We start from the raw sequence: 13,273 nt of genomic DNA on the forward strand, positions 1-13,273 counted from the left end.
CACCCACCCCTCAGCCCTCGGTATTCTGACCTCTGAGATCCTGCTGTGTGCGAGCACCGCTCAGGCTCTGTCTTGGCATTCTAAGGGATGTCCTCAAAGGAGTGTGTCTCTGCTCATCCAGGTAAGCAAGATCCTCCAAGTGGGCAGAGCTGGTGGCTAACAGGACAGAAAGAATTTAGTTACCATATGCAAGTTTAGAATTTTTTTTTTTATTTAGTTGCTGTCTGGCATACCTTTGAATCAAAGCTTACATGAGCAGAAACCTCCTCCCCAAACAATATATAATCCATTTATTTTGTCTTTACAAAACCAAATATTTTTTAAAAATTAAAACTTCATTCCACCTGATTCTTTCAGATAGAAGAACATCACAGATCTGAGGTTCTAAACATTAACAGTGAAATATATTTTCTATTCAAATAGATGAACAGAAACAAGCTAGAAAAGTCTAAAATTATTATTAAGTTGTAGATAACAGTATAAACAATTTAACATTTTAAAACAAGTGTCCAGTCTAATATAAAATACTATTTTGCTTTTAAATGTCTGACTCATGAAAATTACATCTGAGGATCCAGCCCATATACAGTTACCAAACCTAGACACTACTGCAGATGCCAACAAGTGCTTGCTGACAGGAGCCTGATATACCTGTCTCCTAAGAGGCTCTGCCAGTGCCTGATAAATACAGAAGTGGATACTCACAGTCACAGGGTCCCCAGTGGAGGAGCTAGAGAAAGGATCGAAGGAGATGAAGGGGAGCCCCATAGAGGAACAAGAATATGAACCAACCAGTACCCCTAGAGCTCTCAGGGAATAAACCACCAACAAAAGAGTACACATGGAGGGACCCATAGTTCCAGCCATATATGTAGCAGAAGATGGCCTTGTCAGACATCAATGAGAGGAGAGACCCTTGGTCCTGTAAGGCTCGATGACCCAGTGTAGTGGAATGCCAGGACAGGGAAACAGGAGTGTGTAGGTTGGTAAGCAGGGGAAGGGGGGATAGGCTAGGGGGTTTTTGGAGGGGAAATGAGGAAAGGGGATAACATTTGAAATGTAAATAAAGAAAATATCTAATTAAAAAAAGAAAATTACAATAGAAGAAGTAAAAGGGAAGTTTCTTCATGTGCTAAAAGAAACAGATGAACTTCTAAAAATTAAAAGGGAAATAAAAACATTGTCTATATGGATGTTTCAACTTGAAAGAAATATCCGAGTATTGGTTTTATTCCATAAAATACAGTTACCAACTTATCACTGAAGACTGGCATAAATACAGCAAAAGAAAAGAAAGCCCCAGGCTTACCTTTTCATGACTGTGGGGCCTCATATGTTTTACCACAAAATTCCTACACAGTACTTTTCACGTGAGAAATTCTATTACATGTGAGATTTACAGAAGATGATTGCTATAGTCAGTTTCCTGTCAGCCTGACAGAAGCTAGATTACTTTGGGAAGAGAAACCTGAATTGAGAAAGTTCTTTCATTAGATTGTCTAGAGTCAAACCTTCGAGTATTTTCTTGATTAATGATTGATATGGGAGGACCCAACCCATTGTGTCTGTGTGTGTGTGTGTGTGTGTGTGTGTGTGTGTGTGTGAGTGTGTGTGTGTGTGTCTGTGTATGTGTGTGTGTCTGTGTGTGTCTGTGTGTGTGTGTGTCTGTGTGTGTGTGTATGTGTGTGTGTGTGTCTGTGTGTGCGTGTGTGTGTGTGTGTCTGTGTGTGTGTGTGTCTGTGTGTGTGTCTGTGTGTGTGTGTGTCTGTGTGTGTGTCTGTGTGTGTGTGTGTCTGTGTGTGTCTGTGTGTGTGTGTGTCTGTGTGTGTGTGTGTCTGTGTGTGTGTGTGTGTGTAAAACCCCTGTGTGTGTGTGTGTGTAAAACCCCTGGCCCTGGGTGGTGCATAAGAAAATAAACTGAGCAAGCCATGATGAACAAAGCAAGCAGCTTTCTCCCATGGTTCCTGCTCTGACTTTGCTTAGTAATGGAGTGTGTGACCTGAGAGTTGTAAGATGAGATAAAACCTCTCCTCCTCAAGCTGCTTTTGGTCATGGTGCAATGGAAATCCAACTAAGACAGAGAACATGGTTGGTTGCCTAGAAAGCTTTACAAGCCACTTTTGCTACCAGTATTATATATCGCCTTATTATAAATGAACAAACGAAGAAGAAGCAAAAAAAGGGTAGAGAAAACAGCCTAGAATTCTCCCAGCTTAGGGAACAAGTCCTGGACAGAAAGTACAGTAGAACACAGGTAAGCTGTTTATGGTGACTGAACTTTGGAAATAGTACTTACTAATCTGCTCTTTAATTTACTCACTCGGTTAATATAACAGAAGTGGCAGCAAAAATATCAACCCTATTTCCTAATAATACTTTTGCCATGCTTTTTCTTTTCTTTGAGATAAAGTCTCACTATGTAGCCTTGGCTAGCCTGAACTTGTAGACAACATGATCTCATATATAAAAAACTTTGAGTAGTGTTTTTATGCACTGGTAGCAAATATTCTAAATAAAAAAGGAATTAAAAAAATCAATCTCATTTGTCATAGTTTCAAAAACAACAAATGAAATATCTAAGAATAAATTTTATAACTAAAGAAGTAAAGAAGCTCTACAATTAAAGCTATAAAGGAACTAAAAATGAAAGAGACTAAAAGGAACCCAAAATTGGAACGACATCCTGTGCTCATACACTATAAGACCTGATATTGTTAAAAATGTCCATGCTATTAAAAGTAATCTATAGCCCCATTGAACCCTTTTCAAAATTCTTCACAAAACACATTATATTACCTGACTTCAAAATACCCTATAAAGCTGCAGTAATCAATACTACATGCTTTGGAATACAGTATTGATGTGGACACATCAGTCAAAGGAACAGAATAAAGACGGAATGAAAAACCCCACACTTTACAACCAACTCATTTTAGCACAAGTGCCAAGAATCCACAGCAGGGAGAAGAAGCTCCTGCAGCAAGCGGCGCTGGGAAGCTGGATGTGCACCAGCAGAGAAAATACTCATCGCTCACCACGTGCGGGAAACAAGTCAAGGTTCCCAACTATGAAATCAGTTGAAAACAACCCTGAATACCACAAGAATGGAGAACTTTTTGGATAAAACTTAAAAGTACAAGGGGACAAATAGATTGTATCAAACTCTTTCTGTCCCTGGGAGCTTCTCCATTTCCAAGTAATCTTCTGAGAAAACCTCTGTCATAGTGTCTAAGTCTTTCCTCTCCCTTTGTCAAATGTGCTTTGATTACACTTTCTCTGCTTCACTGATCTCCTAGTCAGATCAAGAGCCCAGGCTGGCCTCCCTTTAATGACTGAGGATGGCTTTGAACTCCTGATCTTTTTGCCTCCCCCTCTCAAGTACTGGAATTTATAGGCATGTGTCTCCACATTAGCTAATGTAATAGGCTGTTTAGAGCAAGTGGTAACATCTGATTTATTTTTGATCATCCTATCTCTTCAGACAATGAACTGAGTGTCATGAACATAATGCTCAGTGTACCTCTGACTTATTATCTGTACATTTAGCTAGCTGCTGACTATATTCAACCTCATCCCCACTTTGCCTTAATATTTACTAGACACTACTGAAGGACTATGCTTGGTCTGGTGATGAACAGGAGGTCTTCTTTCAGATAACACTGACACTGCTTTTACTTTTTAAAAAAACTGAATAAGATCTATGGGATCATACTATGGGAATTACTTACTATGTTTATTTTTTTCCAACTAGAATATAAGCTTCATGATGAGAGAATCTTTGTGTTGCTAACTGATAATAAGTGCTTTGAAGGTACCTGACACATAGTTCATTCTCAATAAATACCCACACGATGACTGCATATTATATATTTTATATATGTATCTTTATCTTGAGTTTCAGGTATATAAACAATCAACAAGCAAATCATCATTGTTCTCATGGGGAAACTTTGAAGATAACCATAGCAATAATACCATCATCCTCTACAAAGACCAATGAGAGCCCCACAAGGACAAATATATTAAATTGGAAAGGAAGAAGTCAAAATATCACTTTTTGCAGATGATATGATAGTATATATAAGTGACCCTAAAAATTCCCATGTCATATGTCACTTACTTTGCAATTGTATTGGCAAATACTTTTGAGAGAAAGAATTATGTCAAGTTAAATTAGTATTATGTTTAATTAACACTAGTCAAATATATGAGATAATTACTTAAATTCATAAATTCAAGTGAAATGAAACAAAAAACCCAAATCTGTAATGAAATTTTTTTATCATTAATGCACCTTATTTTCTTTTTCTTTTTTTTTATTAAATTATTTTATTTATTTACATTCCAAAAGTTGTTACATTCCAACAGACCTTCCAGGTTTCCGCCCCCACCTCTGAGAGGGTACTCCCCCACCTGCCCACCTCACTACCACAAGCATCCCTCTTTCCAGGGGCTTCAAGTTTTCACAGGACTAAGTGCATACTCTCTCACTGAGGCCATACAAGGCAGTCCTCTACTACACATGTGCCCAGGGCCACGAACCAGCCCATGAGTGCTCCTTGGTTTTTGGATTAGTCCCTGGGAGCTCTGACAGTCCCTTTAGTTGACACTGTTGTTCTTCCAATGGGGTTGCAATTCTCTTCAGCTCCTTCAGTCCTTCCTCTAACTCTTCCAAATTTTTAAGTAAAAGGAAAAAACTCTAAAGTCAATAAAGTCTGCTATTAAAACGTCTTGTTTTCATTAGAGAAAGAGGGACTAGGAAAATGAGAAAAAACATGTTAAAGTATATATTTTATTAGATTGAAATAGCTGAAGATTATATATTCATAAAGCATTTGACAAAAGCATTTTTAAAAAAAGTGAATATAGTTTAAATATATCACATCTGATCAGAGGAAAAAAAATGCAGCAAACATTTGGTAGAAAGCATTTCAGAAACAACCTGACTTTAGAAGCCCATTTAGTTATTTCTTTTTATATCAGTTGCTACTAATGGAAACAGCTTATAGTAATATAGCCAACACTTGCTGTGCCTCAACAAGGAGGATGGAAGGGCACTTCTGTTTCCTACTCTTGGGCAGAAAGTCACCTTTCCTATATTTATACAAATAAAGTCATTATTCTGACTGCTAAAAATCCCCTTTTGGCTTTCTATAAAATATGCATTATAGTTTCTAATTAGATTCATTTACATCACCTTAGATTTCCAATCTGCATTTACCTGCTTTCTTTCCTTAGAAAGTTGTGCTGCTCCAAGTACTAACAAGTGGATAGAGAGAAATTGTATTTTTAATGGAGTTTGTTTGTGTATTTTTCAACAGAACCCTATTTCCCACACAAAGCACGGACAACAGCTGCTGCAAACATTTCCTGCTTCCCACATGCCTCCAAACCATTGCCAATCTCATTTCAAGCTACCAAAGATGACCATAGACAGCCGGCTGATAATTCCAGCTGTGCAACCACAAATCCAAGTCTATTTCCTTCTAACACACAAACTTAAAAACAAACATACAATAGCAATTAAATTATCCATGCTATAAAACTCAGAGTTTAAAATTTTCATGTTTAGAATTTTAATTTAAAGGTCTATTTAGAGAATAACTTCAGCTACAGACTGTCACAGTTTTATGGTTTTAGAGCTTTATTGTAGAAAGGTAGGGAAAAAGAGAGAAGGTAGAAATAAAGAGAGTGGCCAGCCATGGTCATGTGGAGATAGGGGGTTAGGGAGAGAGAGAAGGAGGGCCAGAGATGAGAGTAAGAAAGGTAAGAGCTTAAAGAGCCAGTTACCCTCAGTCTTAAGCCCTCTAAGCTACATTCTGAGTTCATCAAGCTGAAAATGTTTATGCTTCTAGTAAACAGTTCTATCCTTGGGCGAAGATATCATTGCTTATAATTGGCACATTTATCCTTTTATTTTAACTTAGCCACCATGTTTCTAAAACTATATAGCTAAATCTATTTAATTGATATATTTATATTAATAATGCAGTTGATAAAAGATAGATGATCATTTAGGAACTTTAAAATTCTTTTTTTTTGTTTGTTTTGTTTTTGTTTGTTTTTCGAGACAGGGTTTCTCTGTATAGCCCTGGCTGTCCTGGAACTCACTCTGTAGACCAGGCTGGCCTCAAACTCAGAAATCTGCCTGCCTCTGCCTCTTGAGTGCTGGGATTAAAGGCGTGGGGCACCACTGCCCGGCGAGGAACTTTATAATTCTACGTATATGTTAGGAGTAGAAATAAAAAGATTAGAGAAATTAAAATTATCCCCCATTACACAAGTGCATATGTGCTGACTCTGCTGTCCCTCCACATAAGTGTTAAAACCTCAAACAGGGTCTTGGTCTCACAAAATAATTCTGTTTTTCATTTATTTCGAAGTTTCTTTGCTTTTAAAGACAAGGTCTTCTGTGGCACAGGCAGGCCTTAAACTCACTAGGTGACTGAAGAGACGGCCTTGGTAATTGTTTCCACTGCCAAGCACTGGGGCCAGAGCCATCATGGGAGCCTAGGCAAAAGAAGGTAATTCTCTTCCCCAAAGAGGCAGAAATAGATACCATAGCAAGACTCACGTTAGACATTATTTTGGCAGGATTTTAAAATCCCAGTCTGGTTGCAAACTGATCACTAAGCTGCATCAGTTTCCCAGTGCTGCTTTTACAAATGCGAGTCAAGACACCCAGGAGTCAATGTGGTTTTTCACACTGTTGAATTATTTGATTGCTTCATATTAGTCATATTAAGTTTAAAAAACATTGGATTGAAACAAAGCCTTTTATTAGGAACATATATGCCTCCTTTATACAACTCCTGGGGCTCCATGGTTAAGAGAATTTAATAAGCATATGGAGAACAAGAGAAGGAAATAGAGGAACACATATTGTATGTTTTCTCTTGTATGTAGACCCTTGATTAAAAAATACTTTATATGAAAGCAGAAAAGAAACTATTTCTGGAGCTCACAAATGACAGTTGTGAATGGGGACATGGGAGGTGATGAGGAGTGAGTATGAGCAAGGCACAACTACACATGAAAACATAGTGGAATCTGTTCTTTGTATGCAAACTAAAAATTCTGGTAAAACAAAAAATATGTGATTGTTTTCCTATATCATACTTGAAAACTTCAGGTAATTTGTTTTTTTTTTTTTTGGTTTTATGAAACAAAGCTTCTCTGTGTAGCCCTGGCTGTCCAGAACTGGCTCTGCAGACCAGGCTAGTCTGGAACTCAGACTCCATCTGTGCTTCCCAAATGCTGGAGCTAAAAGTGTGTATTACAGCACTTGATATCAGTTACTCTCGATATCAAAGAGATTCACCTTCTTTAGTTTGGAGAACCATTTATCTATACATACCACACAGTATACAACAACATGTATGTATATAGACAGAGTTAAAATGTAAAGATGGGACTCTACTGGGCTAAGAAAACTAATTTAAAATAAGATTAGTTATATTGTCATTTAAACTACCAGATTTTTGTGGTTTTATCAGATTCTTACACATTCTATACAGCAGGGTAATTCCCAATGAAAGTAACTTTGTTTCCTTACATTTTGGAAACATTTTAAATTTCTAGTCCATGAACTTTTGAAAATAAATGACTCGTTCATTTCACAGCTTACTTTCCTGTCTCTGTGGGAACAGACTAAAACCATGGTTTCCAGATACAGAAAACAATGGAAAACAATATACTGTCTGACTTCTGATTTGATCTTTAGGTAACAGTAAACCTGTTTGTAATATGTTCAACACTGATTGTTAGAATTCCCTGATTTATCTTATTGATTTGTATCCTGTTCAACAGTCATGCATACCATTCCAGCAGTCTAAGATCATATTCTTCATGTCAACCTAACTGACCTCTAATGGTACATTCATGCCTTCCTTTTTCTCTAATTGTTTCTATTTAATTATTGAGTGATTTATTATGTGTGTGCACATGTGTGGTCAGAGAATAACTTGTGGCAGTTTTTTCTCCTTTTACCAAGTGAGGTCTATGGACCTAACTAGGCAAGCATAATGCCTGTACCAGCTGAGCCATCTCGTCTGTCCTTCATTTCCCTTTAAGATGTCTGATCAGTACTCCCTCAGAAGCTAATGAGCTTTACTACCTAGAAAGGCTAATGTTACAAATGACACAGCTGTGACCTCCTGGCATAATGATTAAGGATAATATACTTTTATTTATTTTTTAATAGGGGGAGAAGGAGAAGGGAGGGAGAACACAAAGTATGTAGAGGAAAAATATTCTCCAACACTGAGTAAAAACAAACTCAAATGACAGAGAGAAACTAGTGTTATAATATGTAATATAAACAGTTAAAATGATGAAAAAATATCAGCAAGACATTGTCCACTGTGATGGTTTGTATATCCTTGGATCAGGGAGTGGCACCATCTGAAGGTGTGGCCTTGTTGGAATGGGTGTGTCACTGTGGGTGTGGGTGTAAGATCCTCACCCTAGTTGCCTGGAAGTCAGTCTTCCACTAGCAGCCTTTGGATGAAGACGTAGAACTCTCAGCTCTGCCTGTGCCATGCCTGCTTGGATACTGCCATGCTCCCACCTTGATGATAAGGGACTGAACCTCTGAATCTGTAAGCCAGCCCCAATTAAATGTTGTTTTTATAAGACTTGCCTTGGTTATGGTGTCTGTTCACAGCAGTAAAACCCTAACTAAGACATCCACTAAAATTTTTGATAGACTTCAATAAAATTCTAACTTTTGTGCTTTAAATATATCAATGAAGAATGAAGAGAGGTGCTGCAAAGTGGGAAAAGTATTTGCAAACACACTTGTGATACAAGTTTTAGTCAGAAAAATTGTTTTAAAATTCACTAAGAAGATAAGCAACACAATCAAAAGCTGTACTAAATATCAGAGTAAAATTTCAATCGTGAAAATGTGTAAGAACTAGTTTAATAAGCTCAGTATTATTAAGCACTAGCATAGTATGAATTAAAGCCACAATCAAATATCACCTCACACTCATTAATTAAAGTCATAAAGGTAAAACAAATGACAATTGTGGAAGGGCTGTAGAGAAACAGAAATCACAGTACTTTCTAGTTAGGAATATAAAATGGCACAGCCACTTTATATACTTTATAAAATAGGGTGGCAGGTGCTTAAAAAGTTCAATATAAACTCTAACATATGAATGGCTAGTACTCCTAAGTATCTACCTAAGAGAAATTAAAACATAGGTCTACAGACTGATATATTCATGGCCAAAGCAGCACCGTTAGCTACAGAAATAAACTGTCCACCAACCAGTAAGCAAGACTTTTCATGAAGCTCTTTTTCACAGATCTTCTGAGTGTAATTGCTAGGTTTTAGGTAAACCACATTAAACTTTAATAGTACCAGTGTATGACATACCCCATCATTGACGTGCAATGATTTTAGTTCCATCACATCCTCATCAATGTCATTCCTTCTAACTGTGTGGCTATGATTTTAAGTGGTATTTCATGATTATGGACAGTGAAGGATCTCATAATTCACCCTACTTAGTGAGTCTGGATGGTGGAAGTAGATACAAAACTTCAGGGTCAGAAATGCAAATGTATCACTCAGGACAAAAGGAGTAACCAGAAGACAAACATGCTTCAAATTCTCTGAATACAGCTCCCACAAGACAGCATGAAGATGGCTGGGTAACATATGCAATCCCTTACATACAAGGATCAACATATGTAGAGGGCCCTAAGAGGAAAAAAATTGCTGTCACTATATAAAAGTGAAAAATCTAGACGATCCATTCCTTCACCATCATACCTGATAACAGATGTTGATCATTTCCCAAAGATCAGAACCAAAAGAGCAGGTAGGAAAGGGAAATGAGTGGCAAGAAGCCAGCACTAACATAAAGAATCATTTCATTTTTGGTTTACAATAGGACCTTGTATATCCACCTCATGATGGTCTGGAACTTACTATGTAGCTGACATTGGCTTTCAATTCCTGACCCTTTTGTCTCCACCTCTAGAATACTAGGACTATAAGTGGGTACTATCTGGCAAACAAAGAAGTGGATGCTCACAGTCAGCTATTGGATGGAACACAGGGCCCCCAATGGAGGAGCTAGAGAAAGTACCCAAGGAGCTAAAGGGATCTGCAACCCTATAGGTGGAACAACAATATGAACTAACCAGTACCCTCGGAGCTCGTGTCTCTAGCTGCATATTTAACAGAAGATGGCCTAGTAGGCCATCACTGGGAAGAGAGGCCCCTTGGTCTTGCAAACTTTATATGCCTCAGGACAGGGGAACACCAGGGCCAAGAAGTGGGAATGGGTAGGTAGGGGAGTGTGTGTGTGTGTGGGGAGGGTATGGAGGGGCTTTTGGGATAGCATTTGAAATGTAAATGAAGAAAATACCTAATTAAAAAAATAATATTTGTTGCAAAAAAAGTGGGTACTATCATACTTGGCTGCATAATAAATAATTATCCCTGGAAAGTAAGTCTAATGACAATAAATATTCTATTATCCCATATTATGAAATATATCTGTCCAGGATATATGTCTTCATTTGGAGAGTCAGAAAGGCAAATACAATTTTTATTTTGTAGTATGGGCAAAGTGATAACAAGGATACAGCTTGAAAATGTCAGCATGGCTATTCTGTAAAACTCCTGTTTGAATAATTAAATAGCAAAATAGCTGTATTAAAAACATCCCTGACATCACTCCTGTGTAGCTGCTGAGAAAAAGTGACTCAGAGTTTCAGTTACTTCTCCTCCTGTATCATTCTTCTATGACCGATCCTGCTGGTGACATCTGAGCTGGGAAATAAAGACACCCACCCGGTCTTCTATACCACATCAGCAAGTTTTGTGAGAACACTAAACTGGGAGAAAGAAGCTGGGTTTCTTGCCTGTTCATTTGTTATAACTTCAAACAATGGATGACTTCTGATATACAAACTGCACCAACATATGCTCCAATTAAATAATGGTTATTAAAACTCAAGTTCTAAAAAGCTAAAACACCAAACTAAATTATTTTTTTGTTGGAATACTGGGTATTGAACTCAGAATCTTATGCATGCCACGTAAATGCTACACCACTAAGTTACATCTCTAGCCCTTAAAATTTTTACAAATGAGACTAACTAGTTTATATACTTTATTGGTTATTTCTCTGATTTCATATGTGTTTCAGTATATCATGGGAAGTGAATGAGGAAGCACTTGATGAAGAAGAAAAATTTTCTCCTAGGTTACACAAAAGAATGACTTGTCTTATTTTTATTTATTATATTTTCAGTAAAACTGTCTTAAACAACAAAAACAAAGCCCAACTTACCTGCTACAGAATTTGGCCGAGGCATGAGATACAACGGAATAGACTGTACTGATTGCGATAAAACTGTTTCCAGATTTCGCTCCGGGATCTTGTTCAGACTGTATGTGGATGCAGCCATGTTTTCATCCACTCGGTACAGACAAGAGTCCATGCTGGATTTTTGAGACTGCCATGGCTTTAGGTTTCCTCCAGACCCTAATTCTTTACTGCCTTCTCCAACATATTTTGTTCGCTCCATGTTTTCAGAATAATTTGTTAATGTTGCTGAAAAAATAAGAATAAAACAAATGTTTTTTTTAAAGTCAAAAGAAAAATTAATCTGTTTGTGATTAAAAGTTTATAAGTACGTGAAAATACAACTAACACTATCTTCCAAAGTTACTACAGCCATTTACCTCTACTAGTTTAAATAATTGAAACTATCAGCAATCTTAACTTACATTCATTTTTAACACTTTATTTAAATGAAACAAGCAAATTCATATACCAGTACCAACGGACATAGAACAAGTCCTAACAAAGATAAAATTTTAGAATTATTTAAATGGTACTTATTATTTTTATGGACTGTCAGAGAGCACCAACAGGCCCCACAAAACTCTCTCTACTCTTCTCATCTCTTTCTTTTCCCTAGCTATTCCTTGACTCATGTTTACACACACACACCACCAACAAAACATGTGATCAAAATGAACAGTAACTAAGTAGAAATGAATGCAGTAGAAAACCCTGCTTAAAAAAGGAAGCAGCAGAGGCCTTTCCTGTACAATTTCTCTCAGTTCTAATCCTTTGCATCGCTTGTAAGTAAGTGGCTTACTAAAGAATAATGATTTTAATTAAACCAAAACATTAAAGGTCTTCTAGAATTTATCTAATCTTCCTAATAATTATACATGAATAGAATCATTTTCATAACTCCAGAAATGAAGAAATGAACAACAGTAAAGTCTAAATTATTGAATTTTTAGAAATAACTATAAAAGAATAAGAAATATCATCCCAGGAGAGGTTTATACTTAGTTCGTGTTCTCATCCTATAATGTGAATGTTTCTATCTCCAAAGAAAAGAAATAAACTTAAAAGGTTATTTCTATAATCCTATTTAATGATGTTTTCTTTCTGTAAATTTAAGTGGAGCTCTAGATTTTGTAGTACAAAGGAAGATGAATTACAAATTAAAATCTGAACTTTTCTTTAAGGAAAAAAATGAGAGATTTTTTTCATCATAAAAAGGAAAAGGATCTGGAAAAAGGAATTTAACTGGACAAGGAAAAGATGTGAGCCGGGCATGGTGGTGCACGCCTTTAATCCCAGCACTCGGGAGGCATCGGCAGGCGGATTTTTGAGTTCGAGGCCAGCCTGGTCTACAAAGTGAGTTCCAGGACAGCCAGGGCTACACAGAGAAACCCTGTCTCGAAAAACCAAAAAAAAAAAGATGTGAGAGACTCAATTCAGAATTGAGGGAGGAGTGAGAGGTATAGCAGGCCACCTGGAATGTCATCGGCATGATTACAAATTCACAGCCAGCTTGGGCTACTCAACACAAACTGAAACAGAACCAGAGAAGAGGCATATGTTCTAGAGCCCCTCAGGAGAAATTAAATTAGAAATATCACTGAGCATTTTTGGGAACCTGTAAACTTTGGAAATCAAATTCCCATATTTAGTACCTTTTATTTCCTGCATAGTAATCAGTTGTAAAAACTATAAGAAATGGACAACTTAAGATCCCCAGGGTCAGGTAGCTAACAAAATGAAGCAAGGAAAATGGTGCGCCTGCATCTTGGATAGTCTTTGTAAACAAGGATAAGCCAAGGTGAGCAGAAAACCAAGGATAAAGCAGGTGGCGGCAGTGGTGAGAAAGAAGCCAGTTGTGTCAAAAGATGAACATGAGGAACAAATCAGGGACTAAAATAAGTCAGGAGCCTAAGAGGTAAGGAAATAACACCCAGAAGAGC

At 37.2% G+C, this 13,273-nt stretch overlaps 1 protein-coding gene across 9 annotated transcripts in view; it reads right to left on the reverse strand.

Annotated features, from left to right (window-relative positions):
• The window catches only part of Tanc2 (tetratricopeptide repeat, ankyrin repeat and coiled-coil containing 2), a 335,376-nt gene that overhangs the window by 128,765 nt on the left and 193,338 nt on the right, over positions 1 to 13,273 (reverse strand). For all 9 annotated transcript variants that reach the window (XM_029484221.2, XM_029484218.2, XM_029484223.2 and 6 more), the window contains 2 exons: positions 11,316 to 11,579; positions 31 to 156 (listed from right to left, as the gene is read on the reverse strand). In XM_029484221.2, the coding sequence (XP_029340081.1) occupies positions 31 to 156; positions 11,316 to 11,579 (390 nt within the window). The remainder of the gene's footprint in view (positions 1 to 30; positions 157 to 11,315; positions 11,580 to 13,273) is intronic.

The sequence above is a fragment of the Mus caroli genome, unplaced genomic scaffold (genome assembly GCF_978045245.1).
Source record: "Mus caroli unplaced genomic scaffold, Mus_caroli_1 scaffold_13, whole genome shotgun sequence".
Taxonomy (NCBI): Eukaryota; Metazoa; Chordata; class Mammalia; order Rodentia; family Muridae; genus Mus; species Mus caroli.